The sequence below is a fragment of the Natator depressus genome, chromosome 6 (genome assembly GCF_965152275.1).
Source record: "Natator depressus isolate rNatDep1 chromosome 6, rNatDep2.hap1, whole genome shotgun sequence".
Classification (NCBI taxonomy): domain Eukaryota; kingdom Metazoa; phylum Chordata; order Testudines; family Cheloniidae; genus Natator; species Natator depressus.
In genome coordinates, this window is record NC_134239.1 from 9857799 (window position 1) to 9879522 (window position 21724).

The following is a 21724-nucleotide window of genomic DNA, read 5'->3' on the forward strand; positions in this document are numbered from 1 at the left end:
CAGCCACTGGGAATCATCCCATACCTGCAACACTATGTGGTCCCACCAGTCTGTGCTTGTTTGCCGGGCACAGAATCAGCGTTCCACTGTATCAACATGGCCCAATGATGCCATGTGCCAATTGCCACATCCCATGCTTTCAGGAACATCTGTGTCCATGTCCTCCCCACAATCTTCCTCATGCTAGTAGCTCCTAGCTAGGCTCTGCACATACTGCAGGATACTGCGTGAAGTGTTTGCAATGCCCACAAAAGCAGTGTACAGCTGGGGTCTATGCTTGCCATGCTATAGCGTCTGCATGGATAACCCAGGAAAAAAGGCGTGAAACAATTGTTCGCCATTGTTTTCAAGCGGGGGTGAGGGAGACGGACGACATGTACCCAAAACCAACTGCGACAATGTTTTTTTCCCCCATCAGGCATTGGGAGCTTAACCCAGAAATCCAATGGGCAGCGGGGACTGTGGGATAGCTACCCACAGTGCACTATTCCGTGAGTCGATGCTAGCTGTGGTACTGAGGATGCACTCCGCCGACCCTGTGCGCTTAGTGGGGAAATGCACCACTGACTTTATAAAATCAGTTGCTAAAGATCGACTTCTATAAAATCGACCTAATTTCGTAGTGTAGACATGCCCGTAGAAACAGTTCCCTCACTTGCACATGCTCAGTCTTGAGCGTTACCCCAGAATTCAGATTGACAGCTCTGACCTTTAAAACAAGTTGTGACCAGGACGAGTGGCTTCCGCCCAACCAGACTGACCTGTCCGTCCCCCCTTACTGCACATGCCCAATAGTTGCCGATCTCGCACGATGCTCCCTGTTGTCCTTTACCCCAGCGCTGTGACTCTGCAGAGACACGTCCGCACACACTTGGCTCTTTGCCAGCGGCCAGCGCAACGTTTTCTTTTCTTTTTTTCTGAAGAAATCCAAAGTTCTTACTGAGCCGGCTCCGAGCCCGCAGCAGCCGTCGCAGGGCGGAGTGACTTCTCCTTACTCCAAACGGAGATCAGAACTACACAGCAGGGGCTGGAGAATTGGCTCTGGTGATACCGTGTTCACTCCCTTCGCCCTCCCCCATCCACCCCCGTGGGGAGGAGAACAGTGAACTGCCAGCCTGGACTGGGGAGGGACCATTCGCACCCTGAGACGGGGGGGGGGGGCGGGAGGGCAAATAATGTAACCGCAGAGATTTTTCTTGACATTCCTGACAGCAAAATAAAAACAAAAATAAAATGGGCTCCCCCGTGACTTTATCGCCTCTGCTCCTGCCACCAGCGAGATGGTTCCATCCAGAGCAGAGCAAGGCACTAAACTCCCAGCTCGTGGGACGAACCATTTCCCTTTGGTAGGAGGAGCTCATGCAGAATAAAATGCCAAAGGTTCAAAACTGACCTGTTTAATTTTGTTCCTCTGTATATTTAAATCCAGATGCTTTAAAAGTTTTCTCTTTAGTGACGGGGGGAGTATTTACCAAATCAGTAGGTTTGAGGATTTTAGTAGGGATCCCTCCCCCCCTTCCAGCTGAGAATGGGCCCTGCCAAAGTGGCAGTTATGGCAGTTGGACTGACCCCTCCCCCACCCCAACTGCCCGCCTCAGATGCCAAATGGGCTCAGAAGCCATGGTGAGGCCTGGCCTGGGGGGACTTTAATCCCTTCAATCCATGGCAGGGTAGAGGTTAATTGGGTCTGTCTGTCCTGTCTCCACTGGGGAAGTTGGGGGTGATTCTGGAACAAGTTAAGAACTGAGGAGGGGGAATCCTCCATTGACAGGGGAAAGCCCAGGCCGGTCAGGGCTGCTGATCCCCCTCGCCCTCTGAGGGGGCAGTTGGGGGTGGGAAAGGGAGGCTGGCCAACTGCCATAACTGCCACTTTGGAAGGTCCCACTCTCCCAGGTGACACGGGGTTATCCTTACACAATCCCAAAATCTGTCACGGTGGTAAAAATCCCCCTTTGCTAAGGGGAACAGGGAAAATGAAAAGGATCTGATTGTTCAGAAACCCCAAACCAACATTAAACAGGTGAAATTTCAGCCTTTGCCATTTAATCCCCCTGTGACGTTGCACTCCATATGCTTTCTGAAAATATGCTTATGAATTGAATATGACATAACTGGAATATGCTTTATGCTAAATATGCCATGTAACATATCTTTGCAAAGGTTATGATCTACTGAATGCATTCATCCTATTTGTATGCATGTATCATTTTTATATCTGAAGTTATGAGCATTGGCTCTATTCTTGTATTTTAAGTGTTTGCTGTGGGAAACACATAAAGGAGTTTTGGCCAACCTATTGTGAAGGGACTATTCAAGTAATTGGAAGTACTTGACTGACAATGGATTTAGGGAGATGCCAATCCACATCTGCTGAGCTAACATGTATACAATGGCGCTGGCCTGCAAAAAGCTGAATCATTCATGGACAAGTGACTTGCCCACGTGGCTACAAACTCCATCTTGCTGCCGTGATTTTGCACAGAAGAACAAAGGGGTTTCCACCCACAAGAGAGAGAATATTAAAAGGCCCTGGAAGCCCCTCCATTTTGTCTTCAGCTGGCTCAAGAGGCTGCCAGTTAGGAGAACACCCCTGTTTATCACCTGAGATGTAAGCTGAAACTAACAAGGTCTGTACCAGGAGAAAGGATTGGGCCCAGACTAGGAAGGAGTCTAGTCTGTGAAAGAAGCTTATTGGAACATCTTTGGAGGGGGGGTGTGGTGGGGTGGAGCCCAACCCCCTGAGAAAAGGGCTGAACCAGGCCAGAGAGGCTGCGCAAACCAGCAGACAATCAGGGAAGGCCTGGGGAGAGCCAATCAGGGAGGGAGAAGGGGCAGCCAATCAGGACCAGGCAAGGTCCTATATAAAGGCTGCCCAGCTAGGGCCCAGGGTAGTCTCTCCCTGACTGGTAAGGGAGGAGGACTGGCTCCTGAGTGGAAAGGTAGCACCTTGGACAGAGCAGTGCTGGGGAAGGTCAGAAGGAGCTGGGGAGCTCCGGCCAAGGAAAACCCTAGGCTGCAGGCCTTGCTACAAAGGGCTGAGCAGGTGCATGGGGCCAAAGGGGAAGCGGCCCAGGGACAATAGTTTGACATGGGGAGAGAAGGAGGGCAGAGAGGCTGCTGCTAGAGGGCCCCTGGGTTGGGACCCAGAGTAGTGGGTGGGCCTGGGTCCCCACCTTGTACTACACCTGGCTGAGGAGGAGCGTGGCCTGATACAGGCTGTGGCTGGCCCCTGCGACAAAGGGGATAGACTGCAGTCAGCCACTAGAGCTGGTGTAGATCGAAGACTGCTGATAACACCAAACCCCCGGAAGGGGGTGAGACCGGAGCAGTAGGCATTGCCGGAGGGCAGTGTCCTGAAGAGGACACTGCCAAGTGGGGAGCAATGTGGGTCCCCAAAGCAGCAGAGCAGACAAAGGGCAAGGCACCATGTGCAAAAAGTGCTCCATGATGAGACTGAGCTAATTCCCTGATGATCCAGGGGGCGGCACTGTGGTGGTGAGTACCAATCCTGTCACAGGGTAAGATATTACCTGTTTCTTAATGTATTGGGCTTAGACTTACGTGTTATGTTTAATTTTGTTTAATCAGTGTTATAGAGGGTGACCAATTTATGAGTTTACCCTGTATAAGCTTTATACACACTAAAATGGATTTATTTGGGGGTTGGATCCCATTGGGAGCTGGGTGTCTGGGGACAGGTAACTTGCTGGGCTGTTCTTAGTGAAGCCTGCAGCTTTGGGGGCCCAGCCCAGACCCTGGGTCCGTGTTGGGCAGGCTAGCATGTCTGGCTCACAAGACAGGAATCTGGGGTGCCCAGGCTAGCAGGGAAAATTGACTCCAAGGCAATTCCAGTACATCATTTGACAGTCCCAAGGGGATCCTTGTGACCCAACCCATCACTGCCCTCCCCCCCATAGTGAAATGGTTCATCCCCTCAGCTGGGAGCTTTTATCCTGAGTCTGGGGATAAGTCTCCAACTCCCTTTCTCCCCCCTGCGCAGGTGAGAATGGTCCTTCCTCAGCCCAGAGTGGCAGTTGGTAATTAGGGGTGGGGGCGAGGTTGTGCAGTTTGAAAGTAGAGGGTGAATTGCCCAGAGAAGGACAGTCTGGGCCTGTACTGGCTCCATCCCACAATCCAAACCCCAGATGCCCTTTGCCCTTCACTGCGGCATTAACCCCTGGGAGCAGCAGCTGCAGGGGGCGAGAGGGGACGATGGGCTCGGGAGGATCAAACAGCTCCTGAATTTCTAACAGTCCCAGTGAATGTTCCCTGAGGGGCCACAACAGGCTGCCCTGGCCTCAGACCCTGAGAGGTCCCTGCCCCCCCCTCCATATCCTGTGGGGCAGCCCCTGCTTCAACCCCTAAGACGTCACTGCCACCCTGTATCCTGTGAGGCTCATCACACTCCACAGGGATCTATGAGATCACCCCCATTTCCTTTCCTTCCCCATCTTCACCATTTATGGCCAGGTAGCCCTACCCCATCTCTGTGTAGTGGCACACCAGATGAAGTGCCGGGGGAGAGGAGCCTGTGACTGCAGATCAGGTTCCTATTAAATTATTCTGTCTGAGGAGTACATAAAAAGGACCATAATGATAACCTGACCCTGGAGCCCATCCTGATCACTCAGCAACTGTCATGTGAGCCCAGATACAGATCAGGAGAGTCTGTCTGCGTGGGAAAGTGCCAAAGCTGGTTGAAGGGAGGGATGGGGATGGCACTCAGGGGGTAGGGGTGGTGCAGGGGTTCAGGTTGTCTCCACTGCATTGCAGGAGAATTTTCTTTCATTACAAAAGATAAGTTTCTAGCCCTCATGGTAGTAGAGTAAATCTTTAAAACATGAAACAAGTGCACCCTAACAACTCAAACCTAAAGCAAATAAAAACCTCCAACTTTTATATTTTAGAAAAATCTCATAATTGTTTAACATTTGGGGCTGGCACAGTTTCCACAACATGTACTGCTGAGGCAGTTTAGTCAAGCTCAGATTAATTAACAAGAGAGAGATGCACAATAATTCTTATCCGCTTTGGGGTCTGATGGTAAGTGCGTTGAGATGTCAGATAACCAGACTCACTGATTTTATTGATTGGAAATGGTCAGTATAATTGTGACTTTAACCACGGTTCCATCTGGAATACTGAACAGCTGTTATCTGATATGGAGATTCTCAAACCCTTCAATCCAAACACACTGGATTTGATGAAACAATATTACAAGTTAACTACAAGCTAAAACTACAGAGAATTTTTTAAGTGATTACAAGTAATGAGGGATTGTTCATGGGATTGTTCATAAAGAAAAATTCAGAGAGGCCTGTGACTCGTCCCTGACTTTTATAAAAATATCCATGATAAAATGGGAAGGGACTGGGCAGCTGTGGAGTGGCTTGGAGCTCTTGGGGCCCCTACTACCAGCGGGGGTTCAGCTCTCCAGGGTCCTCCTGCCACCAGCAGTGGAGAGAAGCTGCAGGGTCCCACTGCCCCCTCTCCAGCAGTGGGGAACAGGGAATCCCCCTGCCATTGCTGCAGGGGGGAGCTGTGGGGGCGCACATGCCCCCCAAGTGGGTCAGGAGCTGCAGGGATTCCCCTGTGCCACACAGTGGCCAGAAGCTGCAGGGTACCCCCTGGCCTGCGGCAGCAGCTACAAACTGTGGGATACCCTGCTGCCCATGGTGGCAGAGAGCTTGGGGGCCCACCTACTCAGACAGTGGATGCACCTCACAGCTCCCTGCTGCTATGGGAGGCAGTGGGACCCTGCAGCTCCCAGATGCCAGGGCTGAAGTCATGGAGGTCTTTGGAAGTCACGGATTCCTTGAATTTTGCAACTTCTGTGGGGGAAAAAAAACATAGCCTTAGTTATAAGAAAATAAAAGGTAAAACACAACTAATAACTAACTTTACAAGCTAAATGGATTCAAAGCAGAAGTCCCTCTCACTGCATGCTGTATTAGTTTTATTGGCTGGAATCCTTTCAGCTAGGGACCCTCCCCAAGTGCAGTGTTACTTTCCTGGTCTTTCAGGTGGTGGTAATGCCATGAGCAGAGAGAGGGAGGAATATTTGGGGGGCACCTCTTCCTTATAGGTAGTTCTCTTCTGCATGAATCATCTCCAACTGAATTTCAGTATCTATCGCCCTTTTCAAGAATGCAATCCTGATGTATACAGGAGACCCCCTGTAGTCTCATTTAGAAGACAGAAAAGTCCAGATTCTGCAGACCTTACACACCTTTTATCTAATTATGCACACAACAGTTTAGCTGGCGGCAGACCATAGCAGACAAGTTCCATAAAAACCAGATACATGTACACTAACTGTACCTAGCACACAGTTCATATTTGGCAAACCTTGAGAGAATACATCTTGCGTCTGACAGATTCTGCATATATTATGAACAAAGGTTAGAGCAATTTAACTACTAGTATATTTGTACAATAAAGCTTAGCATGAGCACAAAGTATTCTGGGAGATTTTAACTAATTCAGTGCTCTAACACCCCCATTTTTTGAATACAGATAATGATTTAAAGCAGATTACAACTGAGCTGAACTGCAGCTGGCATAACCAGCTCCAGCAAGAAAGGCAAGATGGCTGCTTCTCCCCCACATCATCTCCCGAGAGGGACTGGAACATGGCACAGTCGGCACTGCAGGGCCACGCGTACACGCACACAGAGTCTTTCAGACGCCTATTTCTCTCGTATTCTTTTATTCCCTCCAGGAATGATGACACAACCGTGACACAAAGTCCCATCTCATCATTGCCCTCCGACAGAGAGGCATGGCCACGGATTTCCCCACCTGAGGAAGGGGGAGACACTGGCCCGCTACTGTGGCTCAGTTTGACCTGTGAACGTTGCTGGGGCTGGTCTCTCTCTCCTCAAACAATGCTCTCTGAGCTGCCTGTTCTCACGCAGGATCCCACCTCTATTCCTGTCCCATGACCGCTGGATGTTTCATACCCATGTCACACTCTGGGCTGGGACTGCAACTCCACAAGTTGTTTACAGAAAACACAGACAACAAGCAGCAAGCTGAGTCTCAGCCTGCAAAGGGGAGCAAAGTTGCCCAGAGAGATTTTCCTGCACTCCTGGCCACTTGGTGTCAAGGCTGAGATCCAGGTACATCTCAGTGTTAGGTGTAATCTACATTAGAAGTGCTACAGCTCCCGCTAGTGCACAAGACCCCAAGCTAGAATTCAAGATGCTCAAGCCAATGGGAAAGAGCTCACCTGTGGCTGGGAACGGTGGGGTACCCCTGTTGCCCATGGCAGTGGAGAGCTTGGGGGGCTACTGACTCAGGCGGAGGGGGTACCTCGCAGCTCCCTGCCACAACGGGAGGGAGTGGGACCCTTCAGTTGCCAGGGTTGAAGTCACGGAGATCTTTGGAAGTCACGGATCCCGTGACTTCCACAACCTCTGTGACAAAACCGTAGCTGTAAGAAAATAAAAGGTAAAACACAACTAATAACTAACGTAACTAGCTAAATGAATTCAAGCAGAAGTCTCTCACCACATGCTGTATTAGTTTTATTGGCAGGAATCCCTTCAGTTAGGGACCCTCCCCAAGTGAGGTGTTACTTTCTTTGTCTTTCAGGTGTCATTGATGCCATGAGCAGAGAGAAAGAGAAGACTATTTGGGGGCACCTCTTCCCCTTTTTTATAGTTCATTCTCTTGTGAAAGAATCATCCCCAGCTCAGTTTTTAGGACACACAAGATTTGTCTGGACAGGAACCTTAAGCTGTTCGTTTGTTACAATGCAGATTTCTCAATCTTAAAGCAGATTACAATTGAGCTGAACTGCAGCTGGCATAACCAGCTCCAGAAAGAAAGGCAAGATGGCTGCTTCTCCCCAACATCATCTCCCAAGAGTGACTGGAACATGGCAAAGTCAGCAGTTCAGGGAAGATTGTAGGTCTTCACTTACACACATGGGAGGCAGCCATTTCAGACTCATAATTCTATTATATTACTTTATTCCCTCCAGGAATGATGACACAACAGTGACACAAAGTCCACATCTCATCATCGCCCTCCGACAGAGAGGCATGGCCACAGATTTCCCCACTTGAGGAATGGGGAGACACTGGCCCAGTACTGCTGCTCAGTTTGATCTGTGGATGTTGCTGGGACTGGCTTCTCTCCCTCTCTATTTAGGAGTCCCTCTCTCTCTCCTCAAACAGTGCTCTCTGGGCTGCCTGTTCCCACGCAGGATCCCATCTCTGTTCCTGCCCCATGACCCCTGGCTGTTTCATACCCATGTCACACTCTGGACTGGGACTGCAACTCCACAAGTTGTTTATAGAAAGCACCTACAACAAGTGCCAAACCTGAGTCCCAGCCTGCAAAGTGAAGCAAAGTTGCCCACAGAGTTTCCTGCACTCCTGGCCACTTGGAGTCAAGGCTAAGCTCCAGGTACATCTCAGTGTTAGGGCTAATCTACACTAGAAGTGTTACAGCTCCCAATAGTGTTCAAGACACCAAGCTAGCATTCAAGATGCTCGAAGCCGATGGGGGAGAGAGAGCTCGCCTGTCAGCATAACATCTCCACCCCTATGAGAGGCGAAAGCTCTCCCACCAACATAGCTCAGTCTACACCAGAGCTTAGGTTGGTATATTTTACATCTCTCAGGGATGTGGATGAGTGTTTTGGTAAGTGATAAATTCTAGTGTAGACAAGCCCTGGGTGGCACTAAAGTGCCACGTAAGCGTCCAGGGATACTTCCTGTTATGCCTTTTTTTTTTTTTATAATTCGAATTTGTAACTGACATCTCTCATCCCTTCTGTGATAAATGAAGGGGGTGGGGAGTAGCTCCCTTTTATGGACACCCGCCCAGCCAGTTAGCTATAAAGTCCCTCTTGGTGGCTGTTCTCTGCTTGCTTTACCTGCAAAGGGTTAACAAAGTCCCCCAGGAAAAGGAAAGGGAGTGGGCACCTGACCAAAAGAGCCAATGGGAAGGCTATAACTTAAACTCATAGATATTAAGGTCAGAAGGGACCATTATGATCATCTAGTCTGACCTCCTGCACAATGCAGGCCACAGAATCCCACCCACGCACGCACTCCTGCAATAAACCCCTCACCTATGTCTGAGCTATTGAAGTCCTCAAATCATGGTTTAAAGACTTCAAGGTGCAGAGAATACTCCAGCAAGTGACCCGTGCACCATGCTGCAGGGGAAGGCGAAACCCCCCCAGGGCCTCTTCCAATTTGCCCTGGAGGAAAATTCCTTCCCGACCCCAAATATGGTGATCAGCTGAACCCTGAGCATGTGGGCAAGATTCACCAGCCAGATACCCAGGAAAGAATTCTCTGTAGTAACTCAGATCCCATCCCATCACAGGTCATTGGGCCTATTTACCATGAATAATTAAAGATCAATTAATTGTCAAAATCATGTTATCCCATCATACCATCTCCTCCATAAAATTATTGAGTTTAATCTTGAAGCCAGATTTTTTTAAAATGGGGGAAAAAACTTCCCCTTTGTCTCTGTTGTTGTTCTCCGGGAAAGAGGGGACAGGGAGCAGTTATCCTATGAGAAACATTAAGCCAGGTATGATGGTAGATCATCAAATCATACCTAGAACGACTGATTTGGAACCCCCAAATGTGTAAGATCAGGAATGTTTAGAAAGACACAATTAGGTTTATTTCCGTTTATTTCTTATGGCTAGTGGACTCCTCTGTGCTGACCCCAGATACTTTTGTTTGCTTGTAACCTTTAAGCTGAACCCCCAGGAAAGCTATTTTGGGTGCTTATTTTTTGGAATTGCTCTTTTAAAATCTAGCAAAAGCCTGAATTCCAGATCTATGTTCTTTCTTTTTGTTTTTAATAAAATTTACCTTTTTAAAGAACAGGATTGGATTTTTGGTGTCCTAAGAGGTTTGTGCATATGTTGTTTAATTAGCTGGGGGCAACAGCTAATTTCCTTTGTTTTCTTTCTCAGCTCCTCCCTGGAGGAGGGAGTGAAAGGGCTTAAGGGTACCCCACAGAAAGGACTTCCCAAGTGTTCCTTCCTGGGTTCCAAGGGCTTTGCATTTGAGTGGTGGCAGCATCTACCCGTCCAAGGTCAGAGAGAAGCTGTAACCTTGGGAGTTTAATACAAGCAAGGAGTGGCAAGTATTAACTTTTTGAATCCTTGCAGGCCCCCACCTTCTGCACTCAAAGTGCCAGAGTGGGAATCAGCTTTGACACCTGCACATGCCCTTTTTTCTGGTGTATGAGTTCTGATGGCACAATGAATTAGATGTTGGGTAAGTTATGTAGACACTCTAATCATGACAGCAGCATCCATAGAGGTCAAGCATTTGCATCTTCCATCAATATGATAAAGAAGGCAGTCCATAACCAAACATGCTGTTTGTTCTTGAGCCCCACAGGAACAGGATGGGGAGCTCGAGAAGCCTCAATGGGTAGAGATGTAAGTTAAAGCACCTGTCACCACAATGTATCCTGTTGTAATGAAGAAGGATCTTTCACTTAATATGGTTATTCCGAGAAGGACATGAGAGCTGATTCGGAGAGAGTAGGGGATGGAAATCTGACTTGTCTATCCACCAAGAAATGCAGCATCAAACCAAAGTACAGTCCCACACCACCTGTTGGCACTGTTCCTTAGAAATGTTGTCTCTGATACATTGTCTGACAGGCTATTTCAGAAAAGGGGTATCTTGACTTTAGCTGTATCATCATTGTGTGACCTGGAAACTCCACTCTCCAAACCTCAGGTCCTAGCTGGTATTGCTTGTCTGGCAATTAGGTGTGAAGACAGGGCCCTGGCTGCATTATGCATGAAGCCAACTACTAAGACAGCTTGATTCATAATTTTCTCTCAAAGCCAAATAAAAACACCCTTCCTTTTGATTCATTACTATGAGGGGCACAGAGGAGATGTCACAGCCTTTCATTAACTAAGGAGACGAAAGCTCCTTTTCAGTCTCTGCCACAATCTTTGCCCATTTTTCCAAACCCAAAAATCCCAGAAGAAATGAAACAATTAATTTGATTTGTGGAGCCTGAGAGGATAGGAGCTGCAGTGAGCAAACAGCTTAGGATAAACCAGGACCTCCAAAGTGCAGTCTTGGCTCCAGTCATCTCTCTCTCAGCTGCAGCCCATAATGCCCACAATGAAATGTTTCGGTACCTCTAGGGTTAAATGCTTCCATTTCCAGGAGCACACAAATTATTTTAACAAACCCAGCACCTAAATTCGTGTCTGCTTACTGAAGAGGTGGGAACATTTCGAAGTGGGAGCAAGTTCTCCCACTTTTACAGACTTTGGGAACAGGGTGAAGTGAGAGATTGAAGAGGTTCCCCTCCATCAAATACAAGGGTCAAGAGTCTCTATTCTGAGTGGCTGCTCTGGTGTTTAGTAAGATATGATGAGCGAGCAAAGCGCTTCCCACACTCAGTGCAGGAATATGGTCGCTCTCCTGAGTGAGTTCTCTGATGCTGAGTAAGAGATGATGAGCGAGCAAAGTGCTTCCCACACTGAATGCAGGAATATGGTCGCTCTCCTGAATGGATTTTCAGATGTTCAGTGAGAGATGATGAGTGAGCAAAGCACTTCCCACACTGCGTGCAGGGATAGGGTCGCTCTCCTGAATGGATTCTCAGGTGGTTGGTGAGGCCAGACAATTGGGTGAAACTTTTCCCACACTCAGTGCAGCAATAGGGTTTCTCTCCAGTGTGGATTCTCTGGTGGCGAGTGAGATGATGCATATAGACAAAGCCTTTTCCACAGTCAGTGCAGCGATGGAGTTTCCCAGTGTGGACTCTCTGGTGTTTAGAGAGACTGTCAGGATGACGGAATACTTTCCCACACTCAGCACAGCGATGGAGTCTCCCCATAATATGAGTTTCCTGGTGTCTCCTGAGACTTTGAAGGAGACTGAATTTTTTCCCACACTCAGCACAGCAATGGGGCTGCTCCCCAGTGTGGATCCTCTGATGTCTGATCAGATGTTCTCGTAGGCAAAATTTTTTCCCACACTCATGGCACAAGAAGGGTCTCTCTTCACTGTGGATTTTCTGGTGCCGAGTAAGATTTGATGTAAGTTTGAAGCCTTTCCCACACTGGCTACAGCGATGGGGTCTCTTTTCTGAGTGGATTCTCTGGTGATTACGAAATGTTGATGAATCCATAAATTGCTTTCCACACTCAGCGCAGGCATAGGGTCTCTCTCCTGAGTGGACTCTCTTGTGGATGGTAAAAGCTGATAAGTATAAGAATCTTTTTCCGCACTCAGCACAATGATAGGGTCTCTCTCCAGTGTGGATTCTCTGGTGGGCAGTGAGCAGTGATAACTGGTTGAATATCTTCCCACATTCAGAACAGGGATGGTCTCTCTTCTTTCTGTGAGCTTTTCCGTGTGCTCTGAACTCCTTCTTTCTCCTAAAGCTTTCCCCACACTCACTACAGTGATACAGTTCCTGTCTCTTATGAACCATCCAGTGGTGGCTTATCAGGTCTCTTTGCACCTTGAATTCTTCTCTGCATATACGACAGGTAAATAGGCTCTTTCTGGGCTCAGCTTTAACCTCTGCAGGAGGCTTTCGATATGGCCTGGATCTCCTCTGATGGCCTCTTGAGGTTGCTGGCTCATTCCTGGTCAGCTTTTTCTTCTGCCTTTGTGCCCTGCCCTGCCTCTTGTGGTGTCTTCCCCGCTCATATTTCTTGGAATGGTTCTTCCCTGATGTCCCTGGGAAGGGCCTGAGTAACTCCAGGGTGCCAGGCCCTTCCTCAGGAGTCTGCCCCTCAGCTCTGCTCAGGGTCCTTGCCCCTGCTTGGTGTGGAAGAGAGTACAGATGTTATTTCTTGTGCTGCTCACAAAGGGAAACCACTAATATTCCCAGCAGGGGGATGTGCCTGAGTCAGCCCCACACCCCTCCCCTCAGAGCAGGGCTGGCTATTGGCAGTTGAGTGCAAGAGGCCAAACTCCCTGGGGCCCCAGTGCTGAGGGAAGGAGGAGAAGGTCAGTGTCCCATAGGCCCTGCTAATAATCCTCCAAGTCAACATGAAAATCAGCCCCCACAATCCTCTCTCTACTCTGAGGCCCATCTCACTGGGGAGAACAGCATCACTAAACATCAGCACTGACACCCCTCTCCCGAGGGACACACACGGAACACTCACACTGTGATGGGATCCCAACGGCTCCATGTTCTATGGAAAATGGGGGAGGGGGAGAGACTGGGGGAATCTGCGTGAGGGGAGAGATGCGGTTTCTAGGGGGATGTCTGGGTGAGGAGCTGTAGCACTTCTCATGTTTGGGCTTCACTCCCTATTGTAATGCTCTGTGAGGGGAGAGTTTGCAGCTGATGGACGATTCCTGAAATGAGCTCTCTGGCTCCCACTGGTGAAAAGGGCAGAGCTGCTTCCCTACCTGCTCCAGGGGAAGAGCTCTGTGTGAGGAAGAAGCCCAAGGAGCTTTCAATTGCTGACCAGTCCCAGGTCTCTTCTGCATCTGGAAAATCTGCACCAAGACAAAAAGTCTTTGGTTGACATCATATGAACCGAATGATTATCACTGAAAGAAGCCCTTTCCCCTGCACGGTAAATTACTCATTTATGGTCACTGTTGGACAGTGGGTTCCACAATGCACAAGAGGGGAAGCTATTTGGGTCTCGACAGTTACTTTGTACTGTGGTAGCACAACTGAGATCATGGTTCCATAGTACCAGGTGCTACACAAAATTACAGAGAGATCGCCCTGATGTTGAAGAACTTATACACTAAATACACAAAGGGTGGGAGAGAACCTTAGCCAAAGGAGTAATTTGCTGTTGTAATAATTGGGCCCACAAATTTTACCCTAATTGGCCATTTAATTGTAAAAACTGTGAGAAAATTTATAAAAGTGTTACAATGTCCTACAACAATAAATGTTGATGGGAAAAGGTGAAAAATATAAACAAGATGATGGAATTAGTCCAAACAAAAAAGGCCTATAATGCAATTCAAGGACAGTGTTAAAACGATGGCTGTAAACAAGAGAAGTGTGGAACTGGACATTAACGAACCAAAATGACTGAGTTTAATTTAGGCCTAACTGGCAGAAAAACAATGAGGGGCTGTGCTATTTTGCCCACTACTTCCTTTAAGCGTTTCTCAAAACACTTTCAGGGGACAATAAAGGAGCGGAACTGAATGCAACCCTTGCTGACTGAAAAAAACAGCAACAATAGGAGCGTGCCAACAACTGCTGCAGTAAGCGATACCATCAAGCTGCCGCCCTGATCCTGATTTTGGGACCCCAGATGTTCTTCATCCTAATCCTAAAAGATGTCTTAACAAGACCGGACCAGAGAAAGGTAGCTGGAGGATATTGCCACCGTTACCAGTTCTCGCTAACTCCACCAAATCACCTAGAATGTGAGATTTTTGTGCCCCTGTCCCTCTTAACTCCCATGAATTCTTTTCATTCCCCATCATATTTCTTCTCTTTCTTATTTTTCTCCCTTTGCCTTCTAATAAGTAAGAGTCTGGCTTAGCTGGCCAAAACTGCCGTAGTTTGCAACCTTGCTGTAAGCCTGTGATCAAAGAAGCAGCCAAACGCATTGTTCAGAACAGACCAACGCTGGTACACGTTGCCAGGCAGGTCTCCAATTGGCTGATCAGACCGTGTGCCATGCCTGTGTTTCTCCAGCCATGAAGCAGCAAGTAAGAGTAAACCTGAGTCAGAAGCCACATGTTCTATACATGCTGTTCTTTTCTCTTCCGTCTTGAGTGGGTTTGTCTTTTTTTGTCTCCTAGGAAACGGGATCGAATTTTTATAATATCAACAACAGCTCCAAGAGCTTTGACGTTTCAAAAGGACAGTTATTACCATGTTTAATACTATCTAAAAGACTTTCCAACAGAGAACTTTTGTCCAAAGACTCTCTCCAGCCAAAGGGAAAGACAACAAGGGACACTGTCAAAATAAAAGTATTACATCATCCCTGACATTTCAAATGCCTTATCTCTTGTTCCTTTTTTTTTCCTGTATCTTTAATAAAAGAATAGAAAAAAATTTTGTGGTGTTTTCCATGGTACTACGCAGGCTACTGTCTCTATATTCCTAACTCCAAAGCTTATTTAACACTCTTTAATGTTGCCCATGACAGTGTCATGTTAACATCTTTGTCTCTCTAGGCCCATGCAGTCTATATGAATTAATACAACATTGTCCAAGGTCTGCCAGCAGCTCAGTGGCAGAATGAGGAATAGAGTCCAGGTCTCCTCACTCCCACAATATGATGTTGTGTCCCAACTAATCCTGGGGAGTAATAATGAAATCCCTTATTAATGTCAACTGAGAGCCCAAAAAAGCGATGGAACAATGTTGAGTACCTACAAAATTGGGCCTGAACTTGGAACGAAGACACCCAAGTGCTGCTTGGCCAATGATTCAGACAGCCAGGGAAGGGTTACAAACACTTTGATAGACGGGATTAGAATTCAAAATGATGTTGACAAACTGGAGAATTGGTCTGAAATCAACAATGTGAAATTCAAGAAACACAAGTACGAAATAGTTCACTTAGGAAGGAAAAATGAAATGCACAATAGAAAATGAGGAATAACTGGCTTGGCAGCAGTACAGCAGAAAAGAATGTGACGGTTATAGTGGATCACGAATTGAATGGTAGCCGATAATGTGATACTGTTCTAAAAAAGCCTAATATTAGACTAAAAGACTAGCATTCTGAGATCTACTGTCACTTTGGCCAAAACATATCAGGATTCCAGCTGCCTTCAGCTACTTGTTGGATCCCTCCACATGACTTTAACTCCTTCCTCACCTGGGTGGGTACGTCTCAGAATGTCCCCATCTTCATCTTCTGTGAGACCCTGCACACATAGATCTTCCCCTCGTTCTATGCTGGAGATCACCACTGGCTTGGGGGTTTTGATTCCTGCTTAGAGAAAAGGATCAGCGCTAAGCAGTTCTAGGCAGAGAAGTGCTGCACTTTCCACAGATGCACATGCAATGTTTGTGCCAATTAGGCAATCAGCTAATTGTGAAGGCTAATAGGCAATTGTTTTCCCTAGAAACATGAACTGCAGCTTATGGTCAACACTCCTGGTAGCCAGCAGTGGTGGGATACTGAGTTGCAAACAACCTGGCACCTGTGGAAAGGGCAGATGGAGAGGACTGCAGTGTCTGAACGGATTGGGGGGAACAGATTTGGCAAATGCTGGATATTTCTCCTTACCCTAGGAGAGTTACTCTACTATGGCCCAGCACCCCTCTCCCTCCTGTGGCTATGTTTACATAGGAATTAAACACCTGTAGCTGGCCTGGGCCAGATGACTTGGGCTTGAGGGCCTTGGGCTGTGGGACTGTAAAATTGCTGAGTGGATATTTGGAGGGAGGATCCCAGAGCCCAGGCACCAGCCCGAGAACATCTACAATGCAATTTTTAGCCATACAGTCTGAGTCCCACGTCCTGAGTCAACTGACTCAGGCCAGCCAGAGCAGCATAGATTAACCCAGCATACACCAGCATAGCTGAACCCAGTCTGCCTTTCTCCTTAACTGTGGTGTTGGCTGGGCTTTCATACTGTAGGCCTGCAGAACACACTGCTGTTTTCTGCTCATGTGCCTGTCTGGGAACTACAAGAGCCAGAATTCTCTTGCACTAAACTGTGGAGCCCTAGTGACCATGGGTGGAAGTGCATCCTCTTGAAGATATGCAGTGTAGTTTTAGACCTTTCAGTCCCAGGATATTAGAGAGATCAGCTGAGTGAGGTAATACCTTTTATTGGACCAACTTCTGTTGGTGAGAGAGAGTTTTCCTTTCCCAGACCTAAAGAAGAGCTCTGTGTGGCTCAAAAGCTTCTCTCTCTCAACAACAGAAATTGGCCCAGTAAAAGATATTACCTCACCCACTTGGTCCCCCCATGAACTGGCTGCTCTGCTCAGTTAAACAAACTTCTATCTATCCACACCCATGCACCCCTCCTTCCAACCCCATAGACACTGTTCCTCCCAACCATTCATACATATGCTCCATCTCAGTTACGGTGTCTCTGTGCAGCACCCAGTGCACTGGGGCCCTGATCTTACAGACACAGCTCCTCACCTAATGAGACCAGAATCTGGTAATTTTCCCACATGATGTGTCTGTAAAGTTGCCTTTGCTCCTCGCCCAGCAGGGCCCACTCCGCTGGGGAGAAATACAAGGCCACATCCTCAAACGTCACCGACATCTGAAAGGACAAACAACCCAACTCAGCATGGCAAAGTTTACTCACTGGTAGAGGAATAGCTGTTGCAGGTGAGGCAGATGTATTGTGGTCTATGGAACCGGGAGCGCCCTGGGAGGTTTGAAAGTTTGTACCATTATTATGGGTGCTGGTTTGCGCAGCGTAAAAAAAGTAATGAAGAGTGTTTTCTGTGTCTGTGATTCACCACATAGTGGTGGCTCCAAGAGCTGGGCCCGGCCCCCAGCTGTGGGTGTTGTATCCTGTCACAAAGAGCTGCATCACTTCTGAGGCAGCATCCTCCTGATCCTCTGTCATGATGCGACAGGCAGGCCAAATGTCAGTGAGTGTCACAGCAACCTGGAGCACCAGGTCAAAGCCCCACTTACATGTAGCCTGCACACCTGACCCTCTGTCACCATGCTGGGGGGCTGGGTAGACCAAACCTGAGTAGCACTGCGACCCCTCTAGCCGTGATGCAATGCCCAGAGCAGGGTACTGGGCGCAGCCAGCCCCATAGGACTCTGCTGGAGCCACTACTGCAGGGTGAATGTGGGGCACTGGAGTGGCATTGTGGGGTGTGTGCAGGGTTGGTTCACTCCCCAGGGGCTCCCTCCCTGGGCTTGCCCTCTTTCTTGGGCGAGAATTAGGGTTACAGTGTTGTAGCCGTGTTGGACCCAGAATATTACAGAGACAAGGTGGGGGAGGTAATATCTCTTATTGGACCAACTTTATTTGTTCTTGAGCTACACAGAGCAGGGTCCCAAAGCCCAGGCTCCAGCAGGAGCCCAAATGTCTGCACTGCCATTAAACTGCCCCTAGGCTGAGCCCCATCAGCTGGCACAGCCCGGCTGCAGATTTTAGTTGCCATCTGCACAGACCCTGGGAGCCCCAGCCAGACAGCTGCAGCTCAAGCAGGAGCAGCCCAGGCTGGTCGTGCTGGAGGTCCCGGGCTGAATCCCCAGCACGCTGCCCGATGGGGCGCTCACAGAAGGAACCTTCCCCCCGCGGTACCCACGGACTCAGCGCAGCCTCCCCCCGTGCTCCCATCGCCGGTGTGTGCAGCGGCCCCAGCCCGGCGCCGAGCCCGGTGTCCCGAGCGGGCCGGTCCCAGCCCCCGCGGCACAGGCCGGAGGAACCGACCGAACGGACCCGCCCCCCAGCCCCGGCCGGTGCCTGCTCTGCGGGGAGGGGTCAGAACCCGGCCGCCCCCGCAGCCCCTCCCCGGGGAAGGGTCCCGCCTGCCCCCGTCAGCGAGCGGGGGGCTCGGTCGGGCTCTCGCTGGCTGGGGCGCGGACCCTGCCGGGCTCCGCTGCACAGACCGGCCCCCGAGGGGTGGCTCCGGTCCCAGGCGCGGTTCGGCTCCGGCACCAGCAGCCTCCTCCCCGGGCAGCGATTCGCAGCCTCTGCGGCCGCTTCCCTCCTTCCGCGGCCGCCTCTGGCTGCGCCTCCCCGGGCCCCGCTCACCGCCCCGCGCGCCGGGGCTGCAGCCTGCAGAGGGGGCTCGCTCCCGCACGCGCCGCTCGGGCCGCGCTCGGCCCCCGGGTCTCCGCGGCGGGCACGAGACGGTCCCTCCCTTCGCCCGCCCCCTCGCGCAGTCATTCCTGGGCCTGTCTAGGCTGTGGAGGACCCCGAGCTCTGTGGGTTTAACCCTTAATCATCTCGGTCGGGGAAGCGAGTTGCCCGGGGAGCCACTAGGGGAGACGGGGTGAAATCGGTTCCCTGTGGGTTGGTGGCTCCCATCCCTTGTGCAAAGGCGGGTATCGCACCAATGTTACAGTGGGGGGCTGGACGCCCTGTGTAGGATGGAAACCACTTCAACCCAGGGGTGCTGCTGCACCTGCACTCCCAGCACCCTGAGTTCCAGCCCCCCTCTTAATTCATCAGGGTATGAGACACCTTTTCAAACATTTCACCAGAATAAATATGGATTGAGATTCATAACAGTGTCTATCAGTAAATTAATAGATTTAATAATTATTCAAACCTAGAACTGGGATGTGATTGGCTGTAAGTAATAAAATACTTTAATGGCACTTACAGTGCCCTGAAAAGTGAGACAAGAATATGCCATTCCCCAAGCTGAAACTCTGCGTCTGGTCTACACTCTGCTAAATATCAGACCCGGCTGAGTTTCTATTTTGTATCTGATTTAACAGTAGTCATACCATATGTATGAAAAAAAAATCGACTGAAAGCAATATTCAACCAAATTGTTGCAGACCGACATGTAATGTTTTCACATAAATTACATGGACAGTTACAATTCAAGAAAGCTCCATGACTAACCTTTCTTGGTCCTTAAACAAATTAAGAACCGGAAAAATGGCTAATCTAGAGAACTGTCTTGCAGCAAAAAAATAAATAAATAAATAAACAAACAAGGAGTCCTTGTGGCACCTTAGAGACTAGCAAATTTATTTGGGCATAAGCTTTTGTGGGTTATGACCCACTTTATTAGATACATGGAGTGAAAGATATAGTAGGCAGGTATAGACAGCACATGAAAAGATGTGAGTTGCCTTACCAAGTGGGGGGTCAGTGCTAACGAGGCCAATACAGTCAGGGTGGATGTGGCCCATTCTCAACAGTTGACAAGAAAGTATGATTTCTGTCCATTTATTCTTTTGCATAGAGACTATCTGGTTTGGACAACGTACATGGCAGAGGGGCATTGCTGGCACCCTGACTGAATTGGCCTCATTAGCACTACAATAAGTAATATTTTTCCTCTGCTGATATTCATACCTTCTTGTCAACTGTTGGGAATGGGCCACATCCACCCTGACTGTATTAGCCTCGTTAGCACTGACCCCCTACTTGGTAAGGCAACTCCCATCTTTTCATGTGCTGTTTATTTATACCTGCCTACTGTATCTTTCACTCCATGCATCTGATGAAGCGGATCACAACCCACAAAAGCTTATGCCCAAATAAATTTGTTAGTCTCTAAAGGTGCCACAAGGACTCGTGGGTTTTTTGCTGATACAGACTAAGCCCTGGTCTACACTAGGACTTTAGGTCGAATTTAGCAGCATTAAATCGATGTAAACCTGCACCCGTCCACACGATGAAGCCCTTTATTTCGACTTAAAGGGCTCTTAAAATCGATTTCCTTACTCCACCCCTGACAAGTGGATTAGCGCTTAAATTGGCCTTGCCGGGTCGAATTTGGGGTACTGTGGACACAATTCGACGGTATTGGCCTCCGGGAGCTATCCTAGAGTGCTCCATTTTGACCGCTCTGGACAGCACTCTCAACTCAGATGCACTGGCCAGGTAGACAGGAAAAGAACCACGAACTTTTGAATCTCATTTCCTGTTTGGCCAGCGTGGCAAGCTGCAGGTGACCATGCAGAGCTCATCAGCAGAGGTGACCATGATGGAGTCTCAGAATCGCAAAAGAGCTCCAGCATGGACCGAACGGGAGGTACGGGGTCTGATCGCTGTATGGGGAGAGGAATCCGTGCTATCAGAACTCCATTCCAGTTTTCGAAATGCCAAAACCTTTGTCAAAATCTCCCAGGGCATGAAGGACAGAGGCCATAACAGGGACCCGAAGCAGTGCCACGTGAAACTGAAGGAGCTGAGGCAAGCCTACCAGAAAACCAGAGAGGCGAAGGGCCGCTCCAGGTCAGAGCCCTAAACATGCCGCTTCTATGATGAGCTGCATGCCATTTTAGGGGGTTCAGCCACCACTACCCCAGCCGTGTTGTTTGACTCCTTCAATGGAGATGGAGGCAATACGGAAGCAGGTTTTGGGGACGAAGAAGATGATGATGATGACGAGGTTGTAGATAGCTCACAGCAAGCAAGCGGAGAAACCGGTTTTCCCGACAGCCAGGAACTGTTTCTCACCCTGGACCTGGACCAGTACCCCCCGAACGCACCCAAGGCTGCCTCCTGGACCCAGCAGGCGGAGAAGGGACCTCGGGTGAGTGTACCTTTTAAAATACTATACATGGTTTAAAAGCAAGCATGTAAAAGGATTACTTTGCCCTGGCATTCGCGGCTCTCCTGGATATACTCCCAAAGCCTTTGCAAAAGGTTTCTGGGGAGGGCAGACTTATTGCGTCCTTCATGGTAGGACACTTTACCACTCCAGGCCAGTAACACATACTCGGGAATCATTATACAACAAAGCATTGCAGTGTATGTTTGCTGGCGTTCAAACAACATCCGTTCTTTATCTCTCTGTGTCATCCTCAGGAGATTGAGATATAATCCATGGTCACCTGGTTGAAATAGGGTGCTTTTCTTCAGGGGACACTCAGAGGAGCCCATTCCTGCTGGGCTGTTTGCCTGCGGCTGAACAGAAATGTTCCCCGCTGTTAGCCACAGGGAGGGGGGAGGGTTGAGGGGGTAGCCACGCGGTGGGGGGAGGCAAAATGCGACCTTGTAATGAAAGCACATGTGCTATGTATGTAATGTTAACAGCAAGGTTTACCCTGAAAGAGTGTAGCCAGTGTTTTATAAAATGTGTCTTTTTAAATACCGCTGTCCCTTTTTTTTTCCTCCACCAGCTG

At 49.0% G+C, this 21724-nt stretch overlaps 1 protein-coding gene across 2 annotated transcripts; it reads right to left on the reverse strand.

Annotated features, from left to right (window-relative positions):
* Positions 1 to 4939: 4939 nt before the first annotated feature.
* LOC141988542 (uncharacterized) lies at positions 4940 to 18767 on the reverse strand. Of its 2 annotated transcripts, XR_012639765.1 has the most exons (6): positions 18666 to 18767; positions 17078 to 17204; positions 15794 to 15907; positions 13392 to 13481; positions 10441 to 12791; positions 4940 to 7435 (listed from the first exon to the last, which is right to left on the reverse strand). XR_012639765.1 is itself a non-coding variant. In XM_074954343.1 (5 exons), exons 2-5 carry the CDS (start codon positions 17202 to 17204, stop codon positions 11350 to 11352), a joined length of 1773 nt encoding a protein of 590 aa, XP_074810444.1. In that variant the 5' UTR covers positions 18666 to 18767; the 3' UTR covers positions 4940 to 11349. The 2 variants fall into 2 exon arrangements, 1 of the variants encoding a protein (XP_074810444.1); XM_074954343.1 differs by having other exon boundaries at positions 4940 to 12791.
* Positions 18768 to 21724: the final 2957 nt, after the last annotated feature.